This window comes from Pelophylax lessonae (genome assembly GCF_965119305.1).
Source record: "Pelophylax lessonae genome assembly, chromosome: 5".
NCBI classification, from domain to species: Eukaryota; Metazoa; Chordata; class Amphibia; order Anura; family Ranidae; genus Pelophylax; species Pelophylax lessonae.
Genome location: NC_138772.1, coordinates 374,448,250 through 374,467,149, shown reverse-complemented (window position 1 = coordinate 374,467,149; position 18,900 = coordinate 374,448,250). Strand labels below are relative to the sequence as shown.

At 36.8% G+C, this 18,900-nt stretch overlaps 1 protein-coding gene across 1 annotated transcript in view; it reads right to left on the bottom strand.

Annotated features, from left to right (window-relative positions):
- The window catches only part of LOC309556806 (cadherin-19-like), a 200,829-nt gene that overhangs the window by 119,766 nt on the left and 62,163 nt on the right, over nucleotides 1-18,900 (bottom strand). The window contains exon 2 of the mRNA XM_082259323.1: nucleotides 15,935-16,229. Coding sequence (XP_082115449.1) covers nucleotides 15,935-16,229 — 295 coding nt within the window. The remainder of the gene's footprint in view (nucleotides 1-15,934; nucleotides 16,230-18,900) is intronic.

Below are 18,900 nucleotides of genomic sequence, written 5' to 3'. Positions count from 1 at the left end.
AAAAAACAGAGTTTTCTAATTCAGCCCAAAATATGTGACTGCACTATATTAAAAAAAATACTCAAATAAATACATTAACCAATAAATGCTACCCAAAACGTGAGAAAAATACAGAATCTAAAAATAAAAAATGATGCAACATTTATCATTTCATAATGCCATACAATTAATATAATACAATAAAAAAGCAACAGTTCCGTGTCCAAACAATATATAATAATTTATGTGAATAAAGTATCCAGTGCAAATAAGTGCTATGTCTCTTGTGTGAAATACACATAAAGTGCAAGCATGCATCCAAATGAGATTTCCAATAGAGATGCCCTCCTCTCTGATCTTTACCACACACAGTGTGCACCACCTGTCATGCTACTCACTCGCCAGAACAATATTTCCAACAAGCTTTACTCTATATTAAAACCTCCAACTCCTCTCCAGACTACACAGGGTTAACATCATTTTGTATCATCTCCAACATAGCGTAAAAGCTTTATCTTCCCAGGAATCATATAAAGGGGATAAAAAGGCACTAATAGTGTAAAATCCTCTTTTATTCAAGGTAAAAAAAAATATATATAATGTTCTTATATGATGTTTAAGGCTCTCTGGAGCATTTCTGGCTTCAGCCACCAATGTCAGGCTGTGAGCAGACCATGTGGTCTGCTCACCACAATGGGATGATGTCACTCCAAATAAACCCAGCGCTTTGTAGGAGTTGTCAAAACTGTTTTTAGTGGTGGATTTTTTCAGGCAGCAATAAAATCTTGGCAGAGATTCTTATCCTTCTCCATACACTTTGAAGAGAATTGGCAGCTGTTAAGAAATTTTCTAGACAAAGAAAGGGATCAAGCGCCCAGGTAATCAATGGTCATAGAACACAAACGAGGGAGTCAAAACAAACTTCTGCCAATTAGCTGCAGGTGATCCCACATCCAAAATCGGAAAGATATGTATTAGTGCTTATATGTATTCCCCTCTATAAATGAATAATGTTGTCTATGCATCTAAAGTGTTAATGCATCACAATGCCTCATAAATCTTTCAGAATACTTATATAAAAAAAAAAAAAAAAAACAGTGCAAAAAATGTGAATCAATAGCCGTGTCAAAAAGTGCAGGTGCAACAAAATCTGTGCAGTGCAATCTAAAAATGAATATATTCATCAAAAAAAATCCTGGTGCAAAATGTAAATACCAAAAATATCTGTGCAATATGATCAAAACAAATGAAAAGTGTGAATAGATAAAAATATATTTAAAAAAAATTAATTCATTAATAAATTCATATAAACATGTGCAATGTCAAATACTAAATTTGAAAAAATGATTATTAAAAATGATTTATAAAAAACAATATTCAATCTTCTTTAGAGTACCAAGTGGATATAAAAGGTGCAAAAAAAGTGTCTATCAAATGATAAAGATTCTTCTGTGAAAAAAACATGCAAAACACCCAACGTGCTCCTTCCACCGTATCCCCCCCAGATGGGGTAGCTGGCCAGATTATAAACCAGCAAGTGCGCCTTTTTTTTTTCTATCTACATAGGTATTCTTACAGGGATAGGCAAGGGTAAGATTTGAAAGAAAGGAAGAATCCAAATAGCGTAATTCTGTAAAAGAATCTTCACTTGTTTATTAAAATATAATCTTTTAAACTCACATTATTCAGTGTCTGCCCGACACTGTGTAAAAAGCATTCGTCCTTCACTCCGGCTACGTATCCAAGCTGCGAGTGTAAGGTAGGGCGGTGCAGTGGTGTTTGGCGTCCTGGCACATTAGTGAGTTTAAAAGTTTATAGATTAATAAATAAGTGAAGATTATTTTATGGAATTACACTATTTGGATTTTTCCTTTCTTTTAAATCTTACCCTTACCTATCACTGTGAGAATACCTATAAGGGAAGATAGGAAAGACCATCCTTTGGAATTCAAACCAACCTGCTGGAAATTGTATATAAAAAAGGCGCACTTGCTGGTTTATAATCTGACCAGCTACCCCATCTGACGAGTCAGTTTGGGGGATACGGTGGAAGAAGCACGTTGGGTGTTTTGCAAGTTTTTTCACAGAAGAAATTGTATCATTTGATAGACACTTTTTTGCATCTTTTATATCCACTTGGGACTCTAATGAAGATTGAATATTGTTTTTTAATAATCATTTTAAATAATAATTTTTTAATTTTAGTATTTGACATTGCACAAGTGTTATATGAATTTATTGCTGAATTATATTGTTTTTTTTTTTTATATATTTTTATATATTCACACTTTTCATTTGTTTTGATCATATTGCACAGATATTTTTGGTATTTACATTTTGCACCAGCACTTTTTAAAGAATATAGTCATTTTTAGATTGCACTACACAGATTTTGTTGCACCTGCACTTTTTGACACGGCTATTGTTTGCACTGTTTTTTTTAGATATGAGTATTATGAAAGATTATGAGGCATTATGATGCATTAACACTTTAGATGCATTGATAACATTATTCATTTATAGAGGGGAATACAAATATGCGCTGATACATTTTTTCCTAAGAAATTTTCTAGTATTTTTAATAAGAGTATTAAAGTGGAGTTCCACCCTAATTTTATACTTACCTCCATCTTCTCGCTCCGGGTCACCTGAAAAACAAATGGCTAATCGCATTTTTTTTTTTTTTTTTACTTACCTCGTAGCGAAGAAAATATACTTACCTTACTTCCTTCTTCCTCCTTCCTCGGCCGCGGCCCGTCGTCACTTCCTGGCTCTGCAATGATTCCTGGGAGCTGAACGTCATAGCTCCCAGGAATCATTGCGCCTGCACCGGCCCCGACGTCAGTTCCGGGGCGTGCGCGTCATCCCCTTCTAAACAGCTTCTGGGCATGCCCAGAAGCTGTGGAGGGATGACGCGCGCGCCCGGAAGTGACGGCGGGGCCGGCGCAGGGCATCGTGGGACCGAAGAAGACGGAAGAGGACTCCGAAGAGGATCGCGCTGGCTTCAAGCTGCCCACATCTGAGATGGCAGCGCTGGACAAGACTTTTTCAAGGTAAGTATTTGTCCTAACAGGTAAGTGCAACCCGGGACAGATCAGAGGCTAGCCATTGTGGAATGCACTAGCCCTGACTGTCCCGGGGGTATTTAAAAAAAAAATTCCAGGGTGGAACTCCGCTTTAACTGAAGTACTCCACAAGATTGCCTCCATTGTTGTACTTTAGGTGCTAAAAATAACCCTAAAATCCCCCAAATTATCCTAAAATCAAGCAACATTTTGCCAAGTCAAGAGAAGGGAAATCTGAGCTTGAAAATACTTGGTGGTATATGGAACATAAGGTGTAACTCCTCTTTTGTTGAGAAAAAAACCCCCAAAAAAAACAATCCCTTCACCTTGTTCTGCTCTGATCGAAAAGCTATTTGTGCTTTTTGGATACTGATTCTGAATGAGAGTGACTTTTTCATTATCAATCAGCTGGTGCATTTGCAGTGCTCTAATGAGACGAGTGGCAGGTTCTGCATTCCTTTAGAAGCAAATACCCCCTTTGGGAGCATCTTACCAAAACTGAAATTTTTCTTGCAGAGGATGCCTAAAATCAGACTTGAATCTCAGTGCTTTCTGGGAAAACCAGTAAGCAAATTACACAAGCAGGAAATTACATTTCTGGGGGCTCTTCATACACCAACTGTACGGAACACTTCCAGGTTGCCATATTGTAATGCATTTTACAGAAAATACAATCCTGCAGATTGAAAAGGACGGGTCATTTTTTAATAACATTAAACTACAGTAGGGCTCATATGGAAATGTTTATACTATATATATAGCATATTGAATTTTATAATTTAAAGGCATAGCAAAGCAGGTAGAATGTTATATTACATTACATAGGCAATGATTTGCACCAATAGGGACAATATGAACTGTATTTTAGACTCATAGAGTAACCAGCAAAAATAAACATCAATATTTTGTACCACATTAGGGGTATATTCAAAAACTACGATGTCTTTAATAGAGTGTGACTGCTGGATGTAAAAGCACTACAGTAGCTTTCTCTCACACTACTGCTGTAATTAATGAAGATGCTGAATAAATGAAAGCTTTCTATTCTGATCACACCACATAAAATAGCAGCTCACTCTTGTCCGCTAAGGATTTTAAATAGGGTGGGTTTATATAGGGAGGGCGTCAATTCATTGCAGCCTTGCTGACTGGTACACAGTTAATTTAGTTATGAATTGAAATTTGGACAAATTTTCCATTTTCGGAAATTTGGATGTATCCAAATTTTTGAATTACAATAGTATCGAATTGAAACAAATCTGAAAAATAAACTAAAAAAAATCTGGACCAAATTCGAATTTGAATCGATTCAAATAGTTTCCGAATCAACTTTGAATAGTTTTCAAATTCAAATTGTTTTCAAATTCAAACATTTTTTTAAATTAGAAAAAGTTTTCTAATTTCCAAAGAGCCAGTGATATGATGACACTGTACTGCACTGGTGACAGTATGTAAAAAAAAATTGTGATTTTCCATTTTCCAAAACATTATGATGAAAAAACACAACTTTAAAAAACCCACTATTCTTCTTATTAAATACCTTGGACCATCTACTCTCCAAAAACGGGTCATTTGTGGGGTATTTTTACTGTCATTTTGGCATTTTAGGGCCTCAGGATCGATCAATTTTCAGATATATACCATCGTTTGTGGACTCTATAACTTTCCTAGAGACTCAATAATATACACTGATTTGCGTTTTTTTCACTAAAGAAATGTAGCAAAATACATTTTAGGCTACATTTATAAAGAACAATTGTTTATTTGCATTTTTTTTTTTTTTTAACAGAAACAAAGAAAAAAAAAAAACACTTTTTTCCAAACGTTTCAGTTTTTTCATTTATTTCTCAAAAAAAAAAAAAAAACCCAGTGGTGAATAAATACCACGAAAAGAAAGCTCTATTTGTGTGAACAAAATTATAAAAATGTTGTTTGGGTACAGTGTTGCATTACTACGCAATTGTCATTCAAAGTGCTTTTCGCTGAAAGCTGAAAATACATTTGATGATTATGCTATGAAGGACTTACTGTAGCTCAGGCAGTTTCTGTTATATGAAAACACTCCTCAACACTGTCCTTAATTCCCAAACGTTTTCCTGCATTGTCAGCCTTTCACATATGCTTTGAGTGGAGACTTTAACCACTTCTGGACCGGAAGATTTTTCCCCTTAATGACCAGGCCATTTTTTTGAGATTCAGTACCGCGTTATTTTAACGGATAATTGCGCGGTCATGCGACACTCAATAGGCATATTTTGATTGGTTTGCGCAAAAGTTATCGTGTTTTCAAAGTAGGGGAAAGATTTATGTCATTTTTATTTATTTATTCTTCACTAGTTATGGTGGCAAACAGCAAATGTTAGTGGGACTGCAACATTGCTGCGGACAGTTGGGACCCCTAACTGACTTTTTTGACACTTTTGGGGGGACCAGTGACATTACTACAGTAATCAGTGCTAAAAATATGAACTGGTACTGTAATAATGACACTGGCAAGGAAGGGGTTAAACCAGGAGTGATCAAAGGGTTAAATGTGAGCCTAGGGGGTGCTTTCTAACTGTGGGGAGGATGGGTTTGGGGAATCAACACAGAGACCTGTGTTCCTAAATAGGAGGAACACAGGAGCTCTGTGTTGATAGCTCAGAGAACAACGGTCTGCTGTGTTTACAACAGCAGACCGCCATTCTATCTTAACGGGGAGCGATCGCAGGTGCCTGGCGGCAATTGGCCATGTGAATCAGCTTCCCTGCTGGTGAGTGGGTGCATGCGTGCCCCCAGGATCACTCCTGCGAACCGCTGTACAGGTACGGCGATTCGTGTGAACCGGCGGGTGGTCGGCAAGTGGTTAACGTCTTTACGACCGCCCGCTGTGGTTATACTGCGGCAGGCAGCCGCTCCCAGGCAAATCACCATACATGTACGGTGTTTGCGAGCACAGCTCATCAGCGGGGAAGCCGATGCAGTGGGTAGGCAACTCCAATTGCCGTCTGACACCAGCGATCGTTCCCCGCTGAGAGAGAAGGACGGTCGGCTGTTGTAAACACAGCTGGCCGTTCTTATCTCTGGAATGATCACAGAGCCCATGTGATCCTTCCATATAGGATCACATGTCTCTATGGTCATTTCAGAAGCCACGCCCCCCCCCCCAGTTAGAATCACTCCCCTAGGCTCACATTTAACCCCTTGATCACCCATAATGTTAACTCCTTCCCTGCCAGTGTCATTACTACAGTAACAGTGCAAATTGTTAACACTGATTACTGAAGTAAAGTCACTGGTCCCCCCAAAAGTATCAAAAATGTCAGTCAGGGGTCCGATCTGTCCACTGCAATGTCGCAGTCCCACAAAAAATTGCAGATTGCCACCATTACTAGTAAAAAAAAAAAAAAAACAATAAAAATGACATAAATCTTTCCCGTAGTTAATAGATGTGAAAACTTTTGCGCAAACCAATCAAAATATGCTTATTGTGATTTTTTTTTACCAAAAATATTGGCCTAAATGTTAAAAAATTTTGATCTTTAATTTTTTTTTTTTGAGAATGTCATATAGCAGAAAGTGAAAAATATATATATTTTTTTTCAAAATTGTTGCTCTTTTTTTGTTTATAGCGCAAAAAATCGCACAGGTGATCAAATACCACCAAAAGAAAGCTCTATTTGTGGGAAAAAAAGGATATCAATTTTTTTTTGGGTACAATGTTGCACGACCGCGCTATTGCCCGTTAAAGTAACGCAGTACCGAATCGCAAAATAGGGCCTGGTCAGGAAGGGGGCAAATCCTTCCGATCTTAAAGTGGTTAAGAAACCTTATTCATTGTCCAGGAATATTCCACTGCTTTTATTATCTGGAAACCTGCCCTGAGCAATGAGCTGCAGCTGTCACTTGAGTGAGTGCATGTAGACAGAAAGTGGCCTAAAAGAGGCAGCCGGAAATAATCAGCAGTGCCAAGATGCAAAAAAGACAAAAAGGATGTATTTTCTAAAAGAACATGGCGATTGTTTATGATACAAAATGATTTGGCAAGCAAAAGGTCATTCATTAGGGCTAAGCTAGCTCAAAACACAGATGTTTCATCTGTGTTTTTGAAGCCTCACAAATGCCTGGTAAAGCTCTCTGTCTGTTATGTGCATTGTGGCGGACAGTGTTGTTCACATGGTCACGTTTGCATTACTTTGCATTGCGTCTTGCCAAAATGTATCTGACATGTAGCATTTCGGCTGGCTTTACTGCTCCCCAAACGCGTCTATTCATGTCAATGTATCACAAATACCTCACAAAGGTCCCTATGGCAACAACAGCACATTTAATACACATTTAGAAAGCGATACTAGCTGGGATAATAATACTAGAAGCCATACTATTAAAAATCAGCACAGAGGAAGTGTCTGGAAAGCATTATTTAATGCAACAAAGTAGTAAATAACGCATCTTAGGCCTCATGCACACTGGACATCGGTAGAAAGCTGTAGCTGTAGAAGGCTTTTTTCAGCTTTTTGCAGTAGCGTTTTTTAGCTTTTTTTTTCAGCTGTAGCGTTTTTTAGCTTTTTTTTGCAAAATTATTTTCCCACAAAAGCTTTTGCCTCAAAAAATGTTGATAAAGCTGCATTTTTCAGCTTTTTTGGGCTTTTTTTTAGCGTTTTTAAGCTTTTATCAGAGTTAGAGCGTTTTTACAGCTGAAAAATGCCTCTTAAAACCCACTAGTTCTGTTCTTTTTCCAGGTAGAAAACGCCCCTGCCAAAAACTGCTGATAACAGCCTATGTGTGCATGGACACATAGGAGAACATGCTGGGGAGTTTACTGGCTGTGGAAAAAAAGTCTGACGCCAAAAACAGCAGCTGTAAAAAGGTCCAGTGTGCATGAGGCCGTAATGTGACAGGCGCAATATTGAGCATCAATGGTATCTAAAATTTCAATGCATGTCTAAAAACTCTAAATGAGCCCTGTGGCTAAGTTCACACTTGCTAAACATACAAATGCTGACAATAACGTGAACTAACATGTCTATAGCATTAACAGGCGTCAAACAACACACCCCAGACACTCGACAAGTGATTTCTTTTGATTTTAAGGGGAAAATAATAAAGAGGAAATACTTTTTTGATATAGAGAAAAAGACTAGATTCTGCAAACTGGATTGTGTTACAATAATGTCATTAAATACATACTAGTAGTTATATAATAATTAATTTAGATACTTTATACAGTTTATATAAATGTATAAGTATATAAATTACATAGTAATTTATATACTTATACATTTAGTAATTAACCACATACCAACCAGCTGCTGTAGTTTTACTGTGGCAGGTTGGCTCTATTACGCAAAATTACATACCTGTACGCTGGTTTGTGTAATAGATAGTGGGGGCACGCACGCACCACCTGCAGGTGAGCACGCATGCCGATTGGCCAATAAGTAGGTCCAACGACAATGATTTCCGCTGGCCACCGGCGATCGCTCCCCATGGAGACAGAACAGCGGTTCTGACCGAGATGAAAACAGAGATCCTGTGTTCCTCCTATTTAGGAACACAGGTCTCTGTTTTCATCCAGTGAGTCGATCCCCCATACAGTTAGAAATCACTCCCTAGGAGCACACTTGACCCTTTGATCGCCCCTGGTGTTAACCACTTTCCTTCCAGTGTCATTAGTACAGTAACAGTGCATATTTTGTCACTGGTCCCCTCAAAAGTGTCAAAAGTGTCAGTTAGGTGTCCGATCTGTCTGCCGCAATGTTACAGTCCCTCTAAAAATCGCTGATCGCTGCCATTACTATTAAAAAAATAAAATAAAAATTACATAAACCTATTCCCTAGTTTGTAGACGTGATAACTTTTGCGCAAACTAATCAATGTACACTTATTGGGATTTTTTTTACCAAAAATGTGTGGCAGAATGCATATTGGCCTAAATTGATGAAAAATTTATTTTTTTTCATTGGGAATGTTTAATAGCAGAAAGTATAAAATATTGTTTTTTTTTTTTTTTCCAAAATCGTCACTCTTTTTTTGTTTATAGTGCAAAAAATAAAAATCGCACAGGTGATCAAATACCACCAAAAGAAAGCTATATTTGTGGGAAAAAAAGGACATCAATTTTTTTTTGGGTACAGTGTCGCATGACTGCGCAATTGTCAGTTAAAATAACACAGTACAGTATCAGAAAAAATGGCCTGGACATCAAGGGGGTAAAACCTTCCAGCCCTTAACTGGTTAATTAGTTAGTATATAGCAATAACAGTAAATGAAAATAAATAAATAATAATAAAATATTAATATAATAAATTGACTGTTGTACAATCTATGACCTCCTCTATCATTTAGCAGGGTATTCTACGATATTTATAGATAACAGAAAAGAGACACCAGCGCATGACCGCCCTCGCATAATAACGTTTATTGCACCATAATACACATAATGACAATTCCACTCACATTTTGTATGTAGATCACAGGCATAACAGAATGCTCCTTCTTCCCCTCTCACTCTCAGGTGGCCCTCGGCTCGCCCTACGATCTTGTTGTGTCCGTACAAGGACAGGGGACCCGAGGAAGGAGGCTCCACCTCTGAAACGCATTGTCGTGACAACCTCAGAGTGTCTACTCCTTCGTGTACACGTATCCCCTCTCACCCGAGAGGTCTCCAGCTGTGCTGTGGCCACTGTGTGCATGCGCAGTTGTGAGTACCCGGTTGGACCGGGCGCAGACGCACGGGACACAGAACACCGGAGCTTGGCGGGGAAACTCTACAGTGGTGGGTACGCTAGGTGGAATTGGGCGGCCACAACAAGATCGTAGGGCGAGCGGAGGGCCACCTGAGAGGGAGAGGGGAAGAAGGAGCATTCTGTTATGCCTGTGATCTAAACGTTATTATGCGAGGGCGGTCGTGCGCTGGGGTCTCCTTTCTGTTATCTATAGATTCAAGCATAGTCGGCCACCCAGTGGAAGCAAGGAGGAGCTGCAACGACCTCGCAGTGGGAGTATATAGACTATAGCAAGCCGTGGAAAGTCTCTTTGATCAGCGCATGAACTGGTGATATATACATTTATGTGTATATTGTTTTGTCATTGGTATTCTACGCTATTATATTCTAATATTGTTTTTTCCTCTTTATTGAGATTTTATAAACACTTAGCAAGTGTACTCTAAACATGTTGTAAATGCTACAAGTACATTTTCTGCATATTATTATACTCTGGAATGGAAGGCATTGACAAACTTCAATGCCTCCCAGACTCCACATATAGTGTTGTTTTTGCCGCACAGCAACACAAAGTGATGTAACCACTGCATGTTTTGGGATCAGCTCTATTTAATGTTCATTTATATTTTCCGGGCTGCATTTCCTAGGCATTTGGGGAGTGGCAAAAACACGTCCTATACACCTATTCCTAATGCCAGTGAATGAGGTATAAGGGTTTACAATTAACTTTAAAATTATATTAAACCCAAAAGCAAACATTTATTTTATTGCAGCTTGCAAAATCTTACATATGGTGGCTGCATTTGTTTTCTCTCTTAGGCTTTCTTTCACTTAGTTTCACCTGGTGATCCAGCTAATGCGTCTGTTGTTATTTAACTGAACTAGCTGTCCTAAAAATGTTACAGTGTTAAACCAAACCATTCACCATCAACAGGGGTGCTTACAGTTGTCAGCTTTAATTTCTGTTAAATCTTTATCCAAAAAGAAAAAAAATAAAACGTTGCTGTAACTGCTTGTATTGCTAAAGTGTGAGCTGGAGTTTGGCTTCAATTTGTTAGTGTAATCTAAATCTAGTTGTAAATCTAACACTTCCTCCCCCAGACTGCCCGAACTGACAATTACTGTGCAAAGGTGCTGTTGCTCCTTCATCCAGAGTGGGGGCACTTTATTTAAGGATGAGTGTTTCTGGCCAGGTGAAAACAGTGGGGGACAGAAAAAACATAAAAATAATACTAATTCAGTCAGCACATCTAATTATTGGTAAACCACAATATAATACCGGGGTCTTCAAACTACGGCCCTCCAGATGTTCAGGAACTACAATTCACATCATGCTTAGTCATATCTGTGAATGTCAGAGTTTTACAATGCTTCATGGGATGTGTAGTTCCGCAACAGCTGGAGGGCCGCAGTTTGAGGATCCCTGATATAATATATTACATGTTTGTTTTTAGCCTAATACAGCTTTAACTGTTTTTTTTTTTTTTTTTAATTAGTGCACTAGTTTGAAGGATGTGTTGTTCAACCTTATTGTGATATCTTTTTTTTCCCCTCATATACAGTATGTTTGTGTCCAGGAATATTCCAATAAATCTAACCAATAGCTCCATTGGGCAGGAACCTCCCTGCCCAGTCACTACCCTGCAGACCTGGGGAAGTAGTGCTTACAAAATGACATCAGCATTGCCTGGGAGGGGCAATGCATGGTGACCAGCAGCATTTGTAGCCTGACCCTCTATAGACACAATTATCTACAAGCTATATACTGCTATTTCATCCTGCCCAGACATGCACAGAGCTTTGATAATCAGAAACAGCGCTCTGATACACAGGGTCAATGGCTTACAGTGGCAAAGTCACATGTAGGTGAAAGGCTTCAAAAAAGCAAGAACACGAAAGGTAAATTATTAACTGTAAAGGACATTTTACAGGCAATTTTTAGAGCAATCTAATGTTACTAATATGTACAGAAAAGGGTTTACTAAAGGCAAACAGGATATTCACTTTGCTAAGGCATTTTTATTTTGCAAGGAAGTTTTCTCATAGCCTTAATAGATTAATCTAAGAGTATTTATCTGAGTTGATCTGAGTAAAAGTACATGTTCAAGCATGCCTGCTGCTGGACTTCTGCAATCAGGGAAGATACAGTTTTTTTCCAGGATTCCCACATGGCCAGAAAATGATATGGGCATGCCAGTAGGATTTTCCCTATAATCTAGCGTTATGTACCGGCTATGTAAAGGCCTATGGAGCCTGTAAAGTCTTGTTAAGATAAAATCATGTTTTGTTGCTACTTTTAAAAACAAGGAAAAATCCTTTATTTTACTTGAGAAATTTGAGGAATTCTTCAATATGGAAGTAGTTATGTTTGGAGTTTAGCTGTAAATAGAACTCAATGTGTATTTCTCTACACTTATCTCAAAAATAGAGGATTCAGAAAAAGTAATTCATTGAGACAATTTGTGTTTTCTGACATTAAAGAAGGCTGCAACCCAGTAGGTCCGAACACAAAACTCAACTTAAAATAAAGAAAACAAACACTAGCGCTCCTCTGAAATACCAAAATGTGTATACACAATACACAAACAGTGTATTCAAATCAATATTGACAGCATTTCAATATAAAAATATGTATTGATATATTGGGCTTCACTATTGATATATTGTCTATACACATTTTGGTATTTCAAAGGAGCGCCCCAGTTTATTTTCTTTATCTATCTATCATGTGATAAAAAATCAACTGTACTAGTCAAATTACAAAAAAAAACAAAAACAAATCAACCATCTTATATTAAATATATAAAAAGTTCTTAATGTCTTCCTAATAACACAATAATACAGTGTTGTAAATTCTTATCACACTCTAGCTTTTAAAAAATTATATCCTCTATTATGCAAATGTGAAAAAGTCCCAAATAAATAAAAAAAACAACTTACTGTGCAAGTCCAGGTGCTTTTAACACAAATAGCTTAGGTGCTTGATCCACTTTGCGCAAAAGGTGCCTCACATGGAATTGCACTCACCAGAACTATTTGACCAACTATCTCTAGTGTGGTCAAACTTGCTTGTGGGGCACGTCTACTTTAAATTCATTGCCTGTTAATGCTGGGTTAGTCTGGTATTAGGGATCCTGTGATACCACTCAGAAGGAAATAATAGAGGGAAGCCCATGGTTTAAAAACATTTTAACAAATTTAGTGTACTAAAAACATTTTAGGTAATACTCTCACTTGTTTTGGTGCAGTTGGAACTTGGCACCCGGTGTCTACAGCATTCGTTTGTTAGCAGGGCCCTCCGTAGTACTCCTGTGCTGTAAGGAGCGGCTCAGGTCCCCATTCAAAATGGCACCTGGCAGAAGTTTGGAGCTTGCCTGCATCATCGTGGGGTAACTTCCACCCGCACTAACAGGCAAAAAATTTAAAGGGGACATGCCTCACAAGCAAGTTTGACCACACTAGAGATAGTTGGTTAAAAAATTCTGGTGAATTCAATTCCATGTGGGGCACCTTTTGCACGAAGTGGATCAAGCACCTGCTGTTAAAAGCACCTGTACTTGCACAGTGGGATGTTTATTTATTTATTTGGGACTTTTTCACATTTGCATTGATTTTTTTGTTTTTTTGTAATTTGACTAGTGCAGTTGATTATTTATCACATTATACTGAGCTGTATTACAGGTACACTTGACAACTGCAGCAATCAGTAGGTGTTAAGTATTCACTGTAAAACACAAAATGTATTGGAAGTTACATCTTTGGTGCTGAATCACTGTTTGAATTGTTTCTATCTATCTATCTATCTATCTATCTATCTATCTATCTATCTATCTATCTATCTATCTATCTATCTATCTATCTATCTATCTATCTATCTATCTATCTATCTATCTATCTATCTATCTATCTATCTATCTATCTATCTATCTATCTATCTATCTATCTATCTATCTATCTATCTATCTATCATACCAATCATTTACTTGTAAATTAAATTTTCCAGAACAAACCAAAATTATATGCAAATGACAGAACAATATATGAAAAAGCTGATTGAATATTGTGTGATCTATTTCAATAAACCACATATAGAATATAAAAATAATCCCTTTAAACACATTAAGATGTTTTGCGCAATTGGAATACTAATGCTAACAAACTGGTAGATAAATGCAATCTGCCTCTATATGTAATCTCAATCCAATTATATATGACTGATGACATCTCTGACACAAAGCAAAACAGAAATGTAAAAGCTTTATAATGTGCTGCTTTCTAGGATTGTGCTTAATAAATGCAGGAACACAGCCACATACAGCAGAAATAGCTTACGTGACTGCCCTATGATGGTTGGATTTTTATGTGACTCTTTTCCTCAAACTCATCTTGAACCCAAAGTACAAAATCTAATATTTGAAGATTTTTGTGGTTCAAAATCAAAATCCCTTGGCTTAAAATACAATAAGCCCTCGCTGACCTTTCTTGAGAAAATAGTATTGCTAGATTTATTTTCAGTAAAGGCGTTCAGATTTCTTCAAGTATATTGCACATAGGAAAGGAAACCTTTACACTAAGGATATCAAAATTCCAAAGTTTATAAATATTAAAATAAAGAAATAAAGATAAATAAGATATTCTGAAACAGTGTGAATATCCAAGGTAACAGTGTTATAAAAAGAGTTCTACTAAAACGTGCAGTTACTTTTTAATGCATAATTCTAAAATGAGTGACTTTGGTCTTACAAATGCTGAAATTAAGGAGTTAGGTATGCAGAGAAAGCATAAGATAATATTTTGTAAAATAAAAGTTTTCATGCTAAAAAGTTGCAGAGACAAATAACAATGAAAATGAATGCAAATTCCTACATTCACACTTGCATTTTAAGTATTCAGTAATATTTAATAGGAAGCAGATTTACTTTTTTTTTAAATTGGGAGTGATGATTGCACAGTTTCTAGTTTTTTATTTTTCAAATGCAAGGGTGAAAAATAAACCAACAACTTAGCATTTTTTCAAGCCGTCCAGAAAAATATTGATATTATTAATCACTATGACAACACTTTTTTGTTTCCTTTTTTTCTATAAGTCAGTTATTCAATTGATGGAGGGAATACCATAGGTGCAGGGTATGTCTTTGCCTTTAGGGAGTAATGGGCTACCTCCATGTACACAGTACCTGCCCTTAATTTATCAAATGCCATACAATATACAATATACTGTATACTCCAAGATGGAAGCTCTCATAGATGAAAGTTAGGGACTACACTACACAGAGAGTTCTTAACAAGCCAGTGTGGCTTCCACATATATTTGCAAATGTTTCAAATTGTTAAATTATGTAAAATGTTTTTTCTGTTTTTCCTGGATAGCTGTGCAGTGTGTCCTGGAACATTTTTGTAATGTTTGTTAGCCTCCTTGCAGAGAGGGATATCTAGCATGATCAACCTGAATCAAAAACTCTTCAGTAGACGTTACTTCCATTGAGTTGATGACAGCATAGAGGTATCTGAATAATGTTTCTGTAATTACTTTTGGTAATCACTGCTATGAGCTCCCAATACAGATATATGTTGTATTATGATATCATCCTTCTATGACCGCCCAACGTCTTCTATGAGCAACAACCCTACATAACAATTATCACAAACCCTACATAACAAAATCAATGTTAGTAACTCTTTGACTTAAATTACTGGACCAACAAATGTTAAATACATGTCTCTGTATAATAAATTTGGGAACATTTGGGAACTTTTCTCTTACAAACATTGTATTTAATATGGCATTGTATATGCCAATTTCTAAATACTGAAATCAGATATTAAGAATAGTTTTTGTAATTGAAAATAAAATTAATCAACATTACCAATTAGACGTATCCTGTTATTTTATTTTTGTTTACCTCTTTTGGGATAGATCACATAATTTCAACCCACTGAGTTGCTATTAAACACCTACCTACTGCAGTTTAATATTACTATCTACATAAGCTTAACCCATTATTGATGGCTTTTAGCCACATTTTGAGAGTGTAAAGCAATATTTTATAAAATCAAGCCACAAATCCTCCAAACGTGATCTTAATTGCAGGCCATGGAGCCACTTGGCTTTAGGATACAAATAAGCAATAGTTCACATAGCAGGTGGCAGGCATTTTCAAATACCTGTTTAGTATACTGTACCTATGGGTGACATTTCAGGTACTTCAGTGATATAAGGTCCACGGATAAACTTTGGCTTATTGTCATTGATATCGTGAATTTTAATAACAAATTCAGATTCTGTTTCTACAGGGACTCCTGTAAATCTGTTTATGGCTTGTGCTCTTAGAGTATAAAATGATTTTTCCTCTCGGTCTAGTTTTTTAAGAACAAATATTTTTCCTGAATCTTCTTCCATACTGAATATGTTTCCAGCTCCTTCTCCAGATAATATGTATTTAATTGACCCATCTTTCTTATCAGAATCAGACTTAAGCTGTTGAGGAAAAAAATATATATATGTGTTAAAGAAGAGTTTTCAAAGAGTTAACATTATATCAAAAGATGTTTTTCAGTCATTACTGCCCATGTTTATTCTGTTTTCAAAGCTCTTTGTGCCTGTCAGTCCCTGGTTCACACACACATTTATTTTGCTCTTGGCAATGATACATTCTAACATATTAATAGGTATGTTGAAAAAAAGTATTGCATACTAGAGAGAAGTGTGAGTCATGTAGAGGGCAGTAAACAGTTACTCCAGAATCATTTTATATTTAGCTTTTCATTGAGTCTTAATATGTCAAACAATTCATATCAGAAAAATACAATGAATTAGAAGCTAGGCAGAAAGCAAGTTAAACAATTAATTAATTTTTTTTTTTTTCAGAGTTTTACATCTAGCATTCACTCTTAGCATAATAAAGATGTTAAGATTAATTCACTGAGAGCAGCTTATTTTGTTTAAGCCCTGTCCTCCTTAAAGCGAACCTGTTACCAGGCTTTAGACATTCAATTGCTGATATATTATAAATAGCCATACGTTTGTTTTAAGACAGTCTCTCGCTGGAAAATGTAGCCGCAGGCAATGTGAAACAATTCATCCTCAAATTAACAGGAGCATTGAAATCACTCTAGTCAGTTCATTTAGGAGCTCAACTCATTCTGCTTACCCTTCCTAGAGCATCTACTTCATGTGGCAAAGTTGCTGCTGGGAGCGTGAGCTGCTGTGAGAATGACTTTATTGCTTCTGGGGATTAATTACTCCACAGTGCCTGCAGCTACAGAGATCAATGAGAGCTTATGGCAAAGCTCATTCACTGCTTGTTAAAAATTTGTGAATACCAAAATGTCCATACAGTACCTTCACTGTATTATCACTTTAAAGGTACATCAATCCATAGGAAGCTAGGTCTCACTCAAAATCTGATACATAATGGGCAGAAAGTGGTAGCTACCCAGATCTAATAATATCTAGCACAGTAAAGGTGCACTCAAATGGGGTATGCAGGTGAAGACTCAATTGTGTACTTGCACCATATACAGTATATGTTTACAGTGGGGATCTTCAACAACATTTACGGCCGATATGTATATTAGTGAAATGTGCATTATCGCAATAAACAACAACACACGTTTATGTGTTTTTTTATTTAATAATTGTTTATTAAAGAAGATTTTCAAAAGAAATATAAAAAGAATAATAAATTACAAATATAAATACAAGAATATAAACATAATACGGTACAAGGTACACCTTTAGCACTATGTAAACGTGTATCAATGTTCAAGTAACAACCCGAACAGCTATATCTAGGATATGCAACGTACATAAGAGTCACTAATATGATAGACTTCTGTATAACCTTATCATTTATATATATATAGAAAAAATAAAAGGGTATATAATTAAAATAAAAAAGTGAAAAAAAGAGAGGAAAGAGAAAAAAAAAAAAAAGAAGAAAGATGAGGGACGGATAAGAGAAGGGTTAGGGATACCATCTGGTGAGCTCCACAAACCGTACAACAATAATGGCCATGACTCAAGGTTGCCAACATAAATTAAAATATCATCTGTGAAATTACACAAAAATCCAAAATTTTAAATTTAAGTAGGAATATCTATATTAGGAGACATAATTTCATTATATTCCAAAGAGCATATGAAGGAGAGCCAACAGGCCCATCTTTTAGAGTATATATGGGCTTGATCTTTCCGGGTTAAAGAGAGATACTCCATACGAGATATTTGTACGACTCGTTCTAACCACATTTTAATAGTAGGAATGGTGGGCTTTCTCTAAAATTTAGGAATTCGAGATTTTGCCGCATTGAGTAAATGGGGAGTAATAGATCGTTAATACCTACCTACTGGTTCTCCTGAGCAATGAAACAAAACCGCCCAAGGTTCGTCTGACACCGCAGAGCCCTGAATAATGTTAATCCAATATAGAACAGAGGACCAATATGGGCGTAGAAGTGGGCAAGACCACCACTTATGAGCATGGGAGGCTTTTTCTCCACGACCTCTCCAGCAAAGGACCAGATAGTCTGGAAACATTGACTGCAACTGGATAGGAGAATAATGCCACCTGGACAACATTTTGTAATTAAGTTCAGACGATTGTGTAGAGATGGAAGAAGTATGTATTAATTGAAGTATCTGTTTGCGTTGTTGATCCGTTAAAGGACAGGCAAGGTCATGTTCTCATTTAGATAAAAAGGGACTACCCAAAGTAATCTCCATTTTTATTAATGCTTTATACATAACAGATAAACCACCTTTAGGGATTTGTGACCTAGCCAGAATTTCTTCAATAGGATTCATCTCTGCCACTAGGCGAATAGGCTTGGGTAAAGCATGAACAAAACAGGATAGTTGTCAATATTGCCAATTAATCATTGGAGTAGCAAGTGAGTAAGGAATCAAATCGGAGAGAGGCAGAATTCCCACAACTGAACTAACATGATGGAGCAAAGGTGAAGAGAAAAGCAGGGTCCATGCTCCCTGGCAAAAGGTTAAGAGTGGCCAAGCAAGGGCATCAAGGGAGAGTTATAGGACCAATGATTGCGTCTATGTATGGAATCCCATATAGCATAAGTAGAGGTGGTTAAGGGGGAAATATCCCCAAAATATGGTCTATGTTGAGTATAAGATGGTGTGATGCAGA